General features: G+C 36.6%; 1 protein-coding gene across 3 annotated transcripts in view; it reads right to left on the reverse strand.

Annotated features, from left to right (window-relative positions):
• Positions 1-3,832: 3,832 nt before the first annotated feature.
• Positions 3,833-17,927, reverse strand: part of Dp (transcription factor Dp) — a 311,515-nt gene continuing 297,420 nt past the window's right edge. For all 3 annotated transcript variants that reach the window (XM_067151669.2, XM_067151668.2, XM_067151670.2), the window contains 2 exons: positions 14,056-14,139; positions 3,833-6,356 (listed from right to left, as the gene is read on the reverse strand). In XM_067151669.2, coding sequence (XP_067007770.1) covers positions 6,139-6,356; positions 14,056-14,139 — 302 coding nt within the window. In that variant the 3' untranslated portion in view covers positions 3,833-6,138. The remainder of the gene's footprint in view (positions 6,357-14,055; positions 14,140-17,927) is intronic.

Raw genomic sequence — 17,927 nt, forward strand, 5'->3', positions numbered from 1 at the left:
ATGTTCTCGTATTTAAATGTACGATGCCCAATAAATATTCTAGTCCATGAATGTATAATAAAATCTCTATAATATATCATAGATGTATGATTTATAATATTGGAGCCTGTTGCATGGATTATAACAGAAAGGACTTCATGGTTACTAGACACTGCCAAATCCTGTATACAAGTCAATAAGTGTGTATGCAATCAATTTTGAGCCGGTGTACACATGTGTCCACTGTAGCCTATCAGAAACACTCAAAATAGGCAATAGTGTCTGCAGTAGGGCCCAACATGTTTAAGAATAAACTCTCAAAATCCACTGTTCATCATTATGTAATGTTCAATTAAATTCCCATCTGTCAAAAGAGGAAACTGAAACTACAAAATGTTAGTATGTTTGTTCTCTTTTTCCTATGATAAGCAGTTAACTACTTCATCCTTACCGCTGTCAACGTAAATTTATTGAGCATCCGAGTATTTAGCATTTTCAGTATAAGCTCCATAGCTTCTGAAACAACTACAGTAGAAGTCTGTTATAGCGAGAATACATAACAGCGAAAAATTTACTCGCTATAACTGATTGTCGTTATATCCGATTTTTGTATAAAAGTCAGAAAACCCCTCATGCACTTTAAAATCGGTATGAAACGGCAATCAGTTTGTTCAAAACTTGCGTTTCCGCAGATGATATTCACACTACGGCTTACTTGTTTGTTATTTTTCGTAATCCGATACTACATGAAAGATTCACAATTAAGTATTTATTTTCCACCTAGTCGATACAATGATTGCTTAAGGCAATTTTTAATGGTCAAAAGTGGTACATGTTTCGTATATTATCAACATCTTCAGCCACATAACACTGTTTAGATGAAAAATGTATAAAATTGACAAAGTAATTCTTTAGAGGAAGTGTCCTTAAAATTAACATAAGATTGACAAGATTAAAACAAACAAATAACTCAAGAGAAAATATATAAATTATTTCTACAATAGAAAGCAGTCGTCAAGGAAACACTTGTACAATATTCCATAGAGAAATTGTCCTAATAAATATTCTTTTCTTAATAATTCATGAAAAAAGAAAAGAAAGTGTATGTTTAATTTCATTCTGAAAAAAATATAGTTCCGTATTTCTCCGAATCCAAGATGAACCCAACTTTTTCCTTCAAAAAATGAAAATCTGGCTAAAAAAGAAGTTTGTAAAATCATACAGGCCTACGCATTTTTAGACTATTTTTAGACACCGAACATTGACTTTCGTCACGCCGTATATATTTTTTTTTGTGCGGCTGCAAAATGATTATTTCCGCGGGTTAAAGGACCATTAACTTAACATTGGCATCATAATACCGAAGAGAACTCCTTGAAAATTTTCCGGCAATACCTATTCCATGCGTCTCTACAATACAACGATCCATCAGGAAATTATTCTTGCTGTCTATAAAACTGTTACTTTTACACAGCGTCAGATATAACCGGCTACCGCTACACGCATGTCTCGCTTGTCGGGTGCGGCCAAATACAACGGCTAGCGATGTATAGGCCTAATCGCGAACGTTGAAAGTCAACAAACGAGTTTATTGCGCCACGGTATGGTCAACCGCCCTTGCGTTTTTCACGCACATACCTCACAATTTCATCATCGACTTCTTTAAAGCATCCTTGTTGCAGACCACTGAATGCATTTTTTATACAGTACGCATTTTTTTAGCTCTTTGTCTTCACGCTAATGCCAAATATTGGCTTTAGTTAGGCCTATGCCGTATTTTCTTGCGGTTGCACAATTAATCTACATTTCCGAGTGTTTAATAAACATCAACTTAAAATTGGCATCATAATATCGACTAGAACCCGTTGAAAATTTGCCGGCAATACCTTTTCCACGTATCTTTACAATACGACTATCCATCACGAAAATATTCCTGCTGTCTATAAACCTTAATTTTACTAAGCGTCAAGTACAATAGACGCGTTATGACTCTGCCGCTGAGTAGCCATGGCTTTTCTAAGAATTTGAAGGGTCGCATGTTTTGATGCCATTCTGCAGATTTGAGAAACACACAGGCACTGTACACTGTACAACCGGTAGCGATGTGTAGTAAAGAGGCGGTTGTTTATTGTCAATGAGTTCTGTGCACGTGTGAAAAGAGCAGCGTGGTTACCGCGGTAGTTGCCAGTGGTATTCCTTTAACTTACTGTTAGGCCGCGAATGCAACAACCCTTGAGTTTTCGCATGAGATTCTGAGAGAAAAAAAAAAAAAGTCTTGGATTCGGAGAAATACAGTATCACTCCAGAGATTTCTGTGACAAATACCTAAGCTTTCTTCTTCACACAGCGTCACCTAACCTAACCGTATATGTAGCTTATCATTAAAACATATTTGAAACGCATGTAGAGAAATAACCTCCTCGCGAAAAATTTACATGTAAATAACTGTAACCAGACGCGAGAAGATATGAAATATCCTCTGAAATCAGTGACGTACTCTGTCATATCTTGAGGTGTATGACATTCTTATGTAATTTCCGTATATAACACTAAAATTAAGATATCGTTTATTCAGTCTTTATTTTTACGAATTAACAACTGCTATCGGCCACATTATTTACGCATTACGAAAACGTGTTATACTCTTTCATTTCAAATTTTCTTTAGAGAACAGCAGTCGATGGGTATTACTTATCAACTCCAACATTGCCTTTGAATGTCAACGAGAGCGCTCGCAAATGCACAAAGTGAGAAAACTATACCGTACCGAAGATGATCGATCGTATTTTGTTGCAAACGTTTCAGTTTTCTTATTCAAACAGTGTCACATATCCTAACTTAACCGTACTATACGTACGATGAAAACACACTTCAAGCGTCGGTAGAGAAATTATACCTTTCTCACTATAAATTTTCATAATAGCCTTTCCGTAATTTAACCAGACGTGACAAAATACAAACTAACCTATGAAATCAGTTAAGCACTCTGCCATATCTCGAGGTGTATCCCATTCTTTCTTAATTGCAGTATTTAGCCTCAAAATTAAGCAGCCGTTTAGTCAGCCTTAATTTTTAATGAGTTAACAACCATTATCGGACACATTTATGCATTTAGTACGAAAATATGTTCTCTTTAATTTCGAATTTTCTTTACGGAACAGCTGTCGATGGATATTACTAATCGACTCCGACATCGCCTTCGAATGTCGATGAGAGAAATCGCTACTGCACATAGCGAGGAAACGATGCCGAAGGTGATCAATCGCATGCAATATCATCGCTGGGGTGCATAAATATCGGTAACGGAAAAAAATCGTGCGCGCTTAATCGCTAGTAATAACGGATGTGCCAGAGATAGAGTTCTCGTTGTAACCAAAGGACGATACACAGTTTAATATAGGAATTTTGAAGGGACAGAAAAAAGTCGTTGCTATAATGGAGTTCTCGTTATATGCCGTACTCGCTATAGCGGACTTCTACTGTATTTCATTATTACCATACTTCTTTCCTGTATTGTTGCTGCATGTATGATAAAGAAGTAAGGAGAATTTTCATCTCTAATATGATAATGACATCCAAAGCAACATATCAAGATTTTACAGCCTTTACAAAACTGGTAAGTAAAGGATAATGGTTATTTAAGAGTTCTGCAGTCTTTTATTGTGCTGACTTGTCTTTCTTCCAGTTATACAAAATAACAAACATTTAGGTCCAAGTTCTAGAAAACTCAACCAGAAATATAAGAAATGTCAAAATAAAGATACAGAAATACTGATCTGCCATAAGAAGTTATTTTTGCTGCCTTTTATGAGACTACTTCAGAAAATTAAGTCAACTGCCTCCCATGGCAATATATGCTTTTCACTGTAAAGGTTTATTTTCAATATTTCTTTTTCGAAAACTAAATTCATACAATTCTTCATCAAAGAAATAACAAGAAAATAAATAATGCTGTCAGGACAAAGGAGTAAATTTAAATACAGAAAAGTAATCAGAACAAAGACACTGTAAAGGACAAAACAATACACAGCACAACGCCAACTGTCCAACATTTCTTCAAAACTTAATCCATAACAAACACGTGTCTAAACATGAACTGAAGATTGCCTTTCACAAAGGCATTCTTTTCTATAGCATTCATTCTCGCAAAAATTAAAACATACACACACATTGCCCAAGATGCAGTACTTAAGAAATAAGAGTAGAAATTTACAAACAAAGTACATTCTCACTATCAAACAAATCTTTTACAAGTAAATTAAACTGCATCTCAATAAACAACCGGAGACAAGTTCCCCACATTATACACAAGAGTGCATCCTAAAAATAATCTTATTGAAATCATTGGGCACATGATATCCTGAGTTACTGCCTCATTTATATTTAATCACTTTTTCTGGAATGAAACTAATCGAGGCATTTCAAATTCATGGCAGAACGATATTGCAGGAAGAAATTCAACATCCTGTCACAATCTTTATTTACAATATGTACGCTAAATGTTATCGTAACAAGACTCAACATCACCACTTCATCTATACGATTTTTATATTTTTTTAAGGGGGATAAAACTACAGATTTTCATATCAAAAGCAATGATTGCTTGGATATGTACAGCCAAAACACTGCACTATTGAAACGCTTCTGGCCTGGTAATAAAAGAAGTCCACCTTGTAGCAGGATCAGCAATATATCTGTAGTTTTCTCATCCCAAGCTTTGTACATGATAAAATATGTGCATTTATTAAGTTACTTTCGTGTAAGAGAATCACTAGCGAGAAATGTGAATTTGCCGGACTTGGCTATCAACATAACAGTTACAAAATTAAAATGCGAAATTTAATTTAAAATTTCCACATAAATTTAAGCAGATGATTTCCATAAATATATGGTGTTTTATCATCACCTTAAACATAATTATAAATAAATACAGTCAAACTCACACAGATTTTGTTTTGTTGGGAAAAATGCCATCAAGACCAGTTTAAAATGAAAACTTTGGTTTTGAGCCAGTTTGAAACAGTTCTACTCTTGCAGCCGTTTTCTGTTGTTTAACAAAATTAATGGTGAATGACACTACTATTCCTGGTGCTGATCACCCAGAAGGCAACTACGTATATTGTGTGTGTGTGTGTGTGTGTGTGTGTGTGTGTGTGTGAATTAGGTACCAATGAAAGGAATGGAGTGCTTACAACATTTACATTCAACTTTCCTAAACATATCACAACAAAACAGCAATCCCTGTATTGATACAAACACTCCATTTATAACATTTTTTTGAACTTATTTAAAATTGCAAGTGCAAAAGGAAATGTTTATTATATGTAGTAAACTGAAAAAGGGATGGAAAACTTATTTGCTTCATCCTCAGAAATAATACAAACAGAATTAGAATTACCCTCTTGCCGTTTTTTCTGTGAGCTCTCACACGCTCAATTTTACATCCATTAATTAACTAATTAATTAATGGCAGTAACAGGTACTGTCTTAGACAAAGCAGTTCATGCCTCTCCTATCAGGCATTGTTTTCAACTATCATCCTTCTTATAATTATTACTTGTATCCAAATGTTGGTGAACTGGTATTAAAATGAAAGGCAGAGACGACATTGTTCTTACTGGTGCCTTGCCACTGTCTCTGATTTGAAGTGGTCCCTGTGTAGCGGCACACATAGGCGACATTGGTCACTTAACTTACACATATTACATTGTAGTTTTTAACAAAAGTAATTCGGTTGAGTAAACATAATGTCTCAACATCCATGTGTTCCAATCCAAACAGGTAAGTCGGGGGAACTGGACGGTGGATTCAACTTGGTATCTGGTTCATCCAGGAGGAAAATTAGGTAGACCAATTCATTGGTGGAGTTTTGTGATTAAATCTTCTTGTTAAAATGAGAATTACTTGTTTTGACTGGCTAAATAACACAATTACCTCTATTTCCAATCTTTCCACTGTGCAATCAGCACCATAAAAATGAAAGAAACTTCACACTCAGTAAACGAAAACGCAGTACACTGGAATTATTTTTACTTGGGGACAGGATGACGAGAGGTTCTGGCAGAGTGTGGAGATTCTACAAAGACTTTTCACGAGTCCAACTGATGTGCAATGGTCCACTTAGCCGGATCAGGCATGTTACTTGAAACGAGGAGCCGGCTAATTTACTTCAAGATCACTAGATATATCAGATTCTTCGTCTGAAAAGTCTTGTGAAGGGGATAGGGGGTCAGATAATGAAGTGTGGGATGACTGGCGTGACAGCTCACTTGCAGCAAGGTTAGCTTCCAGTTCATCGTCTACAGTAAGCGATGAAGACGAACTAGGACCGGCTCCCAGTTCAGGCAGGAGTGGATCCCTCTGGCCACTGCCCAGTTCTGGTTGAAAAAAGTAAAAAAATATATATATATATTTTAATACACTGCAGAAGAAAATACGTCATATTAATAATAAATTAAGAGTCACATAAACAAGACAAACAATGGAAACTGAAAGAATTTAATATTTGAATTTCATCCGCAATGGTCGATAAAGACATGTCATTGCACAGTTGATCTTCTGCCAATTACCACACAGCTAACTGTACAGTTATGCAGTCATGCAAAATCCGTAAGACAAAAATAATATATTATCCAGACAACACTAGGTATAAAAGTTTGAAAATCACAGTTTGAAAAAAAAAAAAAAAAACTCTGAATTAAGTACAAAATTTAATGTCTTGACATTTTAGTAATGGACATAAATTCTACAGCACAAGTGTCACGTTAAAACTGGCAACATTTCAGCAATGTTTTTCATTTTTTTTTAAAATTTGCAATATTCTAACACAAATCTGCACAGGATTTTTGAATGTGTGACAATTCAGATACAGCTTCTTACATCAAGGTCCATATTGACAACCATTCTAAGAAGAATTTTGTGATGACTGTTACGTCCACTGCACCAAATGAGAACATTCAAGCCTTAATTTTCACATTTCTTCGTTGCATCAATGATCTCATCAATGTGGACTCAGGCATCGTATTTCATGAACATAATTAGAAATAAAACACAGCAAGATGTTTTTTTAATATGTATGTCTTTCTATCTAGTTTATTTTAACTTATATTCTTTGTGATTTCTTACTGTTAGCTGAAGATTATCCCATGAGGATCGAAACATGTTCTAGCACTAAAAACTATTTACTGTAACAAAATAGTTTGACAATTGTATTGAATAAGAGGATCTGTTATAAAAGTTCCTTTCCATAAATTTTCTTTTGTCATAAAACTGCAAGTCAATATGGGACAAAAATGAAATTAACTTCTTGTAACTAACAGCAGTACACAAACCAAGCTGATATCAATGCATTGAACATTAAATGTTCTTTCTTTAAGGCTTAACAAATAAGAAGTCAGACAAATAATGCATATTTCTGTTACTGAAAACAAATTTCTAGTTTTCAAAATGTAGTAATTTTTTTAACGTGTTACTTATAACATGCAATACGTACAATGTATACTGTACTTCTGAAAAAAAAAAAGTTCAATACCATGACGATCTTATTCACCAGCCGAGAACTCAACCTCCAGTTCAGAGTTCAAATGCTACGTTGTTATGTCTTTCCTGTCCTTCTGTATTGTTTCGAAGGGTGGTCGCTTAGCCTTATATTGGAGAAGCGGATTGAATCTTTTGTAATGTACTTATACAGAAGAATACTCCGAATATCTCGGGTAGAAAAGAAGACTAATGAAGAAGTCCTCAATATCTTGAACAACAAGAAAGAACTTCTCATAACCATCAAGGAGCGTAAGCTCAGCTACCTCGGGCACAGCATGAGAGGTGAACGATATGAACTTCTCCGACTGATCATTCAAGGAAAGATTGATGGGAAAAGATCTGCGGGAAGACAGAGAAATTACTGGCTGAAAGACTTGCGGCGGTGGTATGGACGTACGTCAATAGAAATCTTCCGTGCTGCCGTTTCGCGTATAATCATAATCAATTGGATCGCCAACCTTCGGAGGGAGACTGCATTATAAGAAGAAGAATTGCTCATAGTTCAATGTATTATACTTTGCACGGCTTTACTTCTAAACTGACAGTTCGCAAAACACACGAGATCACTTTACCTATGTTGCCAGTACTTTACTGCTGCGAGAACAGCTGATGCAATACAACCGCAGCATGCAGCCCTCGTAAAATGTAATACCGTATGTACACGGATGTAGATAAAACTACAGCTACACTGAACTATTCAATCTACACAAAACTACAGGCGATTTTACTGATATATGGTATGGTGACTATGCTATACTGTACTATACTAGAGAAATAAAGACTTAGATATAACAATATGAAAAACACGAAAGACTGAAGAAAACTTAAAATATTGTGAACCGTACTGAATACCATTCATGCCGAGTGAGGTAGCTTAATCGTGTGGTAATGTTATTGGCTTTATGTCCCAATAACTACTTCCATGGTTTCTGCAGACGCTGAGATTCCAGAATTTAGTCTCGCAGGAGTATTTTGTGTGCCAGTAAATCTAGACACGAGGCTCTGACTTATTTGAGCACCTTCAAATACCACCAGACTGAATCAGGATCGAACCTGCCAAGTTTGGGTCAGAAGGCCAGCGCCTCAACCGTCTGGTAACCACGTGGTGAATGCAAACAATGCAGTTGGGAACTAGGTTTCGAGATCGCGCTCAACCGATATAAATCTATATGAACAGCGGCTTGGGATTGGCTGGATGTCTGTTTCTGTGCACAACCACAAGATAAAGCCTAAATCGGCCAAAACATCAATTTATAAGCTATAATGTTCAAAGTATGACGACATTTCTTTCATTTTAATATAAAATTATTGTGTTTATATTTTAAATATTTTGATTGCAAAAATCACAAAAATTAGTCTGAGCTGCTTCAAACAGACTGGTCTTGAAAGCCAAGATAAACGGCCGAGAGGATTCGTCGTGCTGACAACACGACACCTTGCAATCTGCAGGCCTTTGGGCCAAGGCCCTTCAAGCGCTGTAGTGTCATGGGGTTTGTTTGTTTGTTTGTTTGTGCTTCAAACAGACCCCTGCAGATTGGCTGAGTGCAAAGGGTCAATTTACACTCCTGTATTTTGGGTACACACATTACAATTCATGTACATGCAACCTTATAATTTTTTTCCTAGTAGTTTAATGTCGCACTAACACATCAAAGGTTTTCGGCGATGCAGGGATGTGAAAGGGCTAGGAATGTGAAGGTAGTGGCCATGGTTTTACGGTACAGCCCCAGCATTTGCCTGATGTGAAACTGGGGAAACCACAGAAAACCATCTTCAAGACTGTCAACAGTTTGTTTTATTGTATATAATTTGTCAATGTGTTTCTCAGTTTTAAGGTTAAGTGGCTGAAGATGACTTTATTGTTAGGTTGAAACTAGTCCTACAGGTTGTGATGTTCCTATAATTACTTCAATAAAAGTGTACTGAATAGTTGGACCATCCTTTAACAAAAAATTTAAATTGTAATTGTTCATCAATATGGACCAATATGAAAATGTCCAGCTCCATGGCTAAATGATTAGCGTGCTGGCCTTTGGTCACAGGGGTCCTGGGTTCGATTCCTGCCAGGGTCGGTAATTTTAACCATCATTGGTTAATTTCGCTCGCACGAGGGCTGGTTGTATGTGTCATCTTCATCATCATTTCATCCTCATAACGACATGCAGGTCGCCTACGGGTATCAAATCAAATGACCTGCATCTGGCACTAAAAGCCATAGGCCATTTTATTTTTGATATGAAAATTATTTCGTACGTGATAAAATTAATTTAACTGAGTGCCCGCTAGTAACCTAAATTTGTTTTCACTGTATTTTCTTGGGACATTCTCCTTCTCCCTCCATTAAATTCAGTGGGACACGGTACTTAAGAGTGACGTTTGAGTATGTTTATCGTACCCTGGAATCATAACGTGAAATGTATTTTGCACAATCACTTACACTGGCATACATCGTAAGTCAAACAACCTACATCTTATCATGAAGTGCCAATCTGAGAAGTGGGTTATCAGTAATATAACTGAACAGCCACTACAAGAAACAGTACAACCAATGAAAATGAACTACATTGCTCATAGTAAGCCATCAGTCAATCACTATTCAAACTAATACCTGTGTCCATCAGGGACTTATTCTTGAAACTGTATCGGTGTGAAAGTAGTACAAAGTACAAGAAGTACAAGCGTATTGACAGTCAGTCAAACCATCACTGCCAGAACAACTAGTCACCTTCACAATAGTGAAGGGGGTAAGTAATATGCATATAAGCGACTTCCTCAAATTAGCAGTCTTCAGCATTTCTAAACTTAATTCTACATTTTTCCTCTTGTTGCAGACATTATCAACACGCTTTCCTACAAATTAGAATCAACACTCACACATCACCTAATATCAAGGCTGAGTGTCCCCTTTCGATCAGTAACATAACAAGAGGCAGCAACCGTAATTTCAATTAAAGGAAACAACCAGTTTTGCTCTGTTGAAAATCCATTCTTGACTTTTATAACGGAATTTAAGAAGAACATCGGATACGAATAATATGTGCTTTAATAATATGTCAACATATCGTTTTCTAGATTGTTAAACAACCATATATTTCAAGACAAACAATCACAGGGCAGTCACAGAGACAATATAACATCAATGCTTTGTACATAAGATTGCAAAAGTTTCGAGAAGGCAGCAGTTTATAACGACCACGACCAGTTTGAAGATTTCAATCAGTGTCCTAGACAAATGCAAATGCTCTCTAGTATTTAAAAAAAAATTCAACATAGGAACAGAGTTTTAGCCATAGACATACAGACCAAAATTCTTAGACTTTATCTGGATTTTTCTTGTTGTCCTCATTAATAGGTGCATGCCCATTGAAGATTGCATATGATTTGTTTCCACTCTTCAAGGTTAAGATGGAAAGCCTAGAGGAAGGTGAATGAAAATCAATGTTTGCATCTATAACTGAACTGTGAACAAAAAAATGCCGTTCCTAGAAGTGAAGGTGATTTTATTACCCATTTTATATTCCCTGATCGCTGGTTGCCCTCCATTATCTTGTACTTGCCCATTATAGATACTTCATTTGATGGGAATCTTGTTTCCTGCACAACGAGTAGCTTGATCTGATCTCTCTCCAGTTCTTTGATAAGTTCCATCTGTTTACCAGCTCTTAGGAGGGTATTGACATTCATTGTATCAAAGAAGTGTTTCCTCTCGTTCCTGATCTTGCAGGGTGAGGGATCCTCCGACTGATCCCAACATGATGGTGCAGGGGCCCCAGAATACAATGCCCTGCTTAACTAGACTAACTGGCCCCGGATTTTACTGGCTGGGGTAGTTTCTGATGTGTGTTTTACCATCATGGTAGATTGTGTGAATCATTTCACATGAGGGTGGAACCCGTAGTTCCCACAAAAATTAGAACCAGATTGGCAAGACCTGGAGCATGCTTAAACAGCTGACCCTGACCTGGATACAGACGCTGACCACAACACTGCCCGCTTGCGGGACCAGACGTGTGGATTTACATTTCAAAGATAGTTCTTCCACCTTCTTCACCGCTGGGATCCAAATTCCTCATCCGCTGCTGAAGCTGTTGACTAACTTCATAAATGCTTTTATTACTATCCCAAAAAGCAATGATGCCTATTCCACCAGTTCCGCGGTACCAATGATCTTCATCTCTGCCTTCACTGCCGTTGAGGTCTTCACTCGTAACCCTCAGCTGGGACCCTTACCAGATGATACACACCGGGGCAGTGTGCTCTGGGACTCTCATAGGCAGGGACGCTACTCCCTGGGCAGGGCTGCCTCCAAAGAGGGTCCCTACCTGCTACCACTACAAAATTATTAAAACGTACATAACATGGAAACATGTTTCAAGCCCCAGTACAGTAATAATAACTAATAAGAGTCTCACGATAAATTTATGGCTTTGGGCCAGAATAGCGCATACAAGCAAAGCGGTAGCTGCTGGAGTTGCCTGCAGCAAGAAAGCATGTTGAAGCTTGTCCACGAAGGTTGCACATATCCTTTTCGGTCCTTTCATTGCACAGCTTAAGGTTCTTAAAATTCAGCGTGGAGAATAATCAAATCAATCTACTGCAATGTACACTGAAAAGATTTTATGTACGGCATGTATTAATCGACTCACGTAGTGAAGTCTGTAGACAATTTCAGGTGAAATTCCCTAATGCCCCAATTCAGGTAGAGAAACTGTTAGGCTTCTTGCCAGTAAACCATAAACAATGGGATTGTTAAATGCTAAAATCCCTAAGCCCTAAGAGAAAAATGGACTAAATCGGTGCATCATTTGCATACTCTCCAAATAAATCTCTATGGTGTGTGCAGGAAGTTAGGGTTTCAAAAGCCTTGGTCCATACGATTACCGGAACGCCTTAAACCAAACCCTTACAGAGAGGCTATCCTGCCTACAACCTCGTGTAAAAAAAAAAAAAAGCAACGAAAAAAAAAAGAGTCAATTTAAAAAAAAACAGCGAATCTAGATGAAGAAAGGAAGAGTTCTGAATTCTAATAATTGTACATCTCTGGATAAAACTATCTCAACAAAATTATGTAAATCCTCAATTAACATGCAGGAGGTCGCGTGAAGGCAAATTGCTAACGCTTCATATTTTTTTTTTTTGCTAGGGGCTTTACGTCGCACCGACACAGATAGGTCTTATGGCGACGATGGGATAGGAAAGGCCTAGGAGTTGGAAGGAAGCGGCCGTGGCCTTAATTAAGGTACAGCCTGGTGTGAAAATGGGAAACCACGGAAAACCATCTTCAGGGCTGCTGATAGTGGGATTCGAACCTACTATCTCCCGAATGCAAGCTCACAGCCGCGCGCCTCTACGCTCACGGCCAACTCGCCCGGTGCTTCATATTTTAATGAGCTGCTATTTTCCTTTGGCAGTGAATGCTCTGATAAAAATATTAATATGTACCCTGTGTAACTGCCTTTCGACTAGTCTAACATAATTACCCAGTAACAATATTTTCTCAATGTAAAAAAATTAATTTTGTCGCAAAATCTGGTAAAGTTACGAGAGTTTTTAAAGAGTGCGAGAGGCCGCGTGTGAGCAAATTGCCGCAACGTTTCCATTTGTACATTTCAATGAATGATTTGGTCACAATTCAAGATAAAACTACAGCACCACACTTCAATGAAAGCCACCATAAACCTCATGAACTTTACTTAAGAAACTTTCTTGGAAATGCAGTCATGTAAGAATGCACTATGCAAGGGGTCGTATGAAGGCAATATGCCGCAGCAGATGCGAGAGTGAAAGAAAACTTAAACTACTCTGGAACACAGCAGGCAATTCACTGACGATAATAGTCAGGCGTAAGAGAGGGAGGGGAGGGATGAAACGAGAGCCCTAAGCCCTACAGCGGCTAGCAACGAAATTAACAAATATTTAAAAGTGCGGCAAATTGCTGCGGGTGCGACCTCTCGCGTGTTAACAGGGAAAAGTCAATGCTATCCTTCTATTTTGTCTCCTACTCCTAGCCACACAGATTTGAAGAAAGGACAGCAGGTAATAATCACATGAATGGCATAGGTTTGAATGTCAGTCAATGCTGTACTGTATTAGTGAGTGTAGTGTCTGCAAGTGCGTATTGTCGAGTTATGCGTCAGAATTACTGCAAAGAATTAAAAAAAAAAATCATTTGTCATAACTTAAGAACAGTTGTTGAGTTGAAAAGATATCTTCCCTGAAGTCATTCCCTCTAATACGCTATGTAGTTCAAAGTGTGTCCCAATACTTGTAACAATAAATTGTGGCATCAAATTCGAAATAGCGTCAGTACTGGACAAGAAAATAAATCTAAGAAAGCATATTTTAACAGAATATGAATGAACCAGAATGAGAAAAATACAAAAATATTGACGACTGTTGTTCTCTGTGAAACAAACTAGTAACTTCACTTCTAATTTATTTTACAAAATATATCTGCCAACCTTATAGCTCTAAACACTTCACTTCTTAAGTATCACTAACAATTGAAAAAAAAATATTTAGTAATCAAAAACTTACGAATAACATAGCTTTCCAGCGACTTTGGCACCATTGATTTTGCTTTTATGAGATCTTGTTCTGTGCACTCTCCTCTGTCGAGTCCTGCATATAATATCAAAACAGAAACAAGTAATTAAAAGGAGCATATGAAAGAAAGAAAATGAACTGGAGTGAGATCCTTCTCATTCTTTGGCATAAGGGACAATTCAATTAAGTTTCCAATAATAAGGTGAAAGCTCTTGACCAGAAAATAATGCAAGAATATCTTTCTCTCCCTTACAATAAATACCATTGAAAGTTTCTATTAAATTCTTCAATGAACAACCGCTTATTACTCTGCTTTTATACACAGCCTTCTTTCAATTTTCTGGCTTCCGAACAAGAGAGCATACATTTTCATCGAGAGGACCTCACTTTTAACCATCAATTGCTTCCTGAATAAGGATGGGTGATACCTGATCTGTAATTTGAGTGAGGAAAGATAGTCCAATAAATATTTTGCAAAGGTCTCGTGGTTATAGCAACTTTGGTATACTTCACATTATAATGCTGAGAAGGCATTTTTTTTCTTAATGGAAGATAAATCTATTAGAAATGACAATAAAGGAAAATTTGAAACAAAAATGGTATGGAAGAGCATTAGAAACTTAAACAAAGAACTTAATTTTACAGATGTTATTAAGTCAGTTCACTCATTTATACGTTTGGAATAAAGGTTTATTTCTATTTTTCGGAAGAGATCTGTTCATTTATTCCAATCGATTATACAGTCTAATGCCTGGGTGCGTCACCCTCAGTTATGATTTAACCGTGGTAAAATGGATAGCTTACCACGGTTAAGTTGAATTTCTGTTGCATCAAGCCCAGTTTTGAAATTTGTGATGTTCTACTGCAGTTAAAAGTTAACTGGCCATGAACGAGAGGTTAAGCAGCTAACTGAGGCTTTAATGCCAATGTCGTGATGGGATAATAAAATATAAAATAATAACTTATTCGATTATTTCATTTGCTTCTATTATTTTTCTATTTGATTATTTTCTAATTCGTTCGAATGAATAAGGCAACTGAATAGTGAATATTTTTTATTTTTCGATTATTCATCTTAAAGTCCATTCAAATGAATGAGGCAGTAGAATAGTTAATATTTTTTCCATTCAATTATTTTTCATTGATTCATCCGAAACTCCATTTGAATCAACAAGGCAATCGAATTGTGAATTTTTCCATTCGGTTATTGTTTTGATTATTCATTCAAAACTGTATTCAAATGAATGAGGCAACTGAATAGTGAATGCTTTTGAAATAATCAAATGAAAATATTATTTTAACATTCATTTGCCCGAAATGAATGAGTGATTCTGCTGAAACAATCGAATGAGACATTTGAATGAACAGTTTCTTACGAATAATCAAATTAACGATTTGTCCCGTTGTCAAGAGAATGACTGATAAATTAATTGACTGACTGAGGGAGTGTGTTAGCTCAGTGATATAATTGTTGCCTCCCCACATAGACGGACTGGGTCCGATTGCTGGTCATTGCATATTGGATTTATTCGAAGTCCACATAAAATACGATGACTCGTGGCTTGTAGTAACAAGATTGTAAGCTGGAAACTAGGCTTTTAGACTCATTGAAACAGAGTCTTTAATAAATTTTGTTCCGTAACAGAAAAAAGGAACTAAGTATAAATACCACTGTACAAATAAGTTCAGTATCAGAACGTTAGTTTCACATGCATGTAACTTCACAATAACATTCATGGGGAACTTAGAACTATACACACACTGGAAACTTAATATCTCCAGCGAAATGAAACTTACAGTATGTTTCTGATCGAAATATTAACACGTATAGTTATAAAAATCAATAAATACGGCATATATTTACAATAAAAGTAAATAAAATAGCACATACATTTAATAGGAACTTACAAAAACTATTGAAATGCACTACTTCTTAAACTTCTTCAGAAATATTTGAAAAAGGGGCACTACCTAAACTGTAATCTAAGGCTGAAGACAACACAAATACCAAGTCCCTGAGCCATAGAAATCAACTAATGAAAATTAAAATTCCTGACCCGACCGGGAATCAAAACCAGGACTCCTTGGTCCAAAGGCCAGCATGCTACCCATTCATCAATGGACCCAGATGACAAAATTGAAGTAGATATATTTCCTGCTGCTAGTTAAAAGAAAGTGTCAATTGATAGTACGCTTAGTTCCATTGTGTGGCCTGAAGACAGGATTTACTAATGATGCTATTGGCTTTACGTCCCACCAACAATTTGTTCGGTTTTCAGAGACACGGAGGTGCCGGAATTTTGTCCCGCAGAATTCTTTTACATTCCAGTACATCCACCGACATGAGACCGACGTATTTGAGCACCTTCAAATACCACCGAACTGAATCAGAATTGAACCTGCCAAGTTGGAGTCAGAAGGCCGGCACCTCTACTGTCGGAACCACTCAGCCCGGCACGGCATTTACTTAAACAAAGAACTTCATTTTACAGATGTTATTAAGTCAGTTCACTCATTTATACGTTTGGAATAAAGGTTTATTTCTATTTTTCGGAAGAGATCTGTTCATTTATTCCAATCGATTATACATCTGACACGCTTAAACCAAAAAATTTATTTGTGATGCATCCAATTATTCTATGATGTAGATGTTGATTCACATAGGGAATCGGAAATATTTGTTCCGAATGAGTAAATTTATAATACCAATAATGTCCAATAACGGACCATATACATTGGTCCAATTGTTCTCTGCGACACAATTGAATGATATTTAAGACCCATTCGATTGTTTATAAAATTATTTAAATAACTGGATGGAGGCTATTTGAAAACTACAAGTATTGGATTATCCCATGACTAGGCCTATGTACGCTATATAACCTCACAAGCAAGTAGTATATTATGTACATCAAAAGTGTTGTGATCTGATAAAGTTTACCAGAGAGAGAGAGAGAGAGAGAGAGAGAGAGAGAGAGAGAGAAAATCCCGTTTTGCCAAGAAGTAATCTAAGTCAGTGAGCATTTCAGTTTCAAATGCCTTCTTTTTCCATATCGACTGATACTAATGATAACCTAACCTAATTAAACAAAATTTACTCTTAGAAATAAAGGGCTGTAATAGAAGATATGATAAAAATTAATACAATGATTCTGACAAGGAGAAAATGATAAACTTGTAACACCGGTTTTTATAAAAAGCGTAAAGTTATTTAAATAAAATTTGTTCTACAAATAAAAAGACAGCTAACGGTTTCAGATAAAACGTAAACAACTGGGAACTGGATAAATTAGACATATATGATTGTCAAAAATATCACTAGCCTTCTAGATAAATTGAAGACAAGTGACTGTTGAACTCATCACTGCCCTCTGAATACTACTTTGAATTACAGTACTTACAAGGGGAATAATAGAGGGATAAACGAGTGTCAAGAAACCATGGTTTCGAAACCAAGAATTAGCAAGGGGGCAACAGGGTAATGACAATACCACGGTAAGAGTTTTACCAAGGTTTTGTAACGCCTGATATTTACCAAGAATGGTACACCCGGGCATACATAATAAAAGGAAAAAAATCAATAAAATGCAAAAATACAATGATATGATGCTAAGAAGCAAGGCTATGGAAACACAAAAATGTAGAGTTTATCCTAGTTTTTTACTTTTGTTGCTCCCTCTGCCCACACTAACCTATTATTGTGTGTTAATATTCTTGTTCCTAACTTCTAACAAACTATTAAAATACAGTCTCTAAAACATAGGGGAAGTCTCTTCTCTAAGGCAAAATGCAGGGAGGTAACTGGGTCGATAAGGAGGATAGAGTGCCAAGAAGTATGGTCCAATATTACTGTTCATTAATTA

Source organism: Anabrus simplex, chromosome 7, assembly GCF_040414725.1.
Source record: "Anabrus simplex isolate iqAnaSimp1 chromosome 7, ASM4041472v1, whole genome shotgun sequence".
In the NCBI taxonomy this organism is placed as follows: domain Eukaryota; kingdom Metazoa; phylum Arthropoda; class Insecta; order Orthoptera; family Tettigoniidae; genus Anabrus; species Anabrus simplex.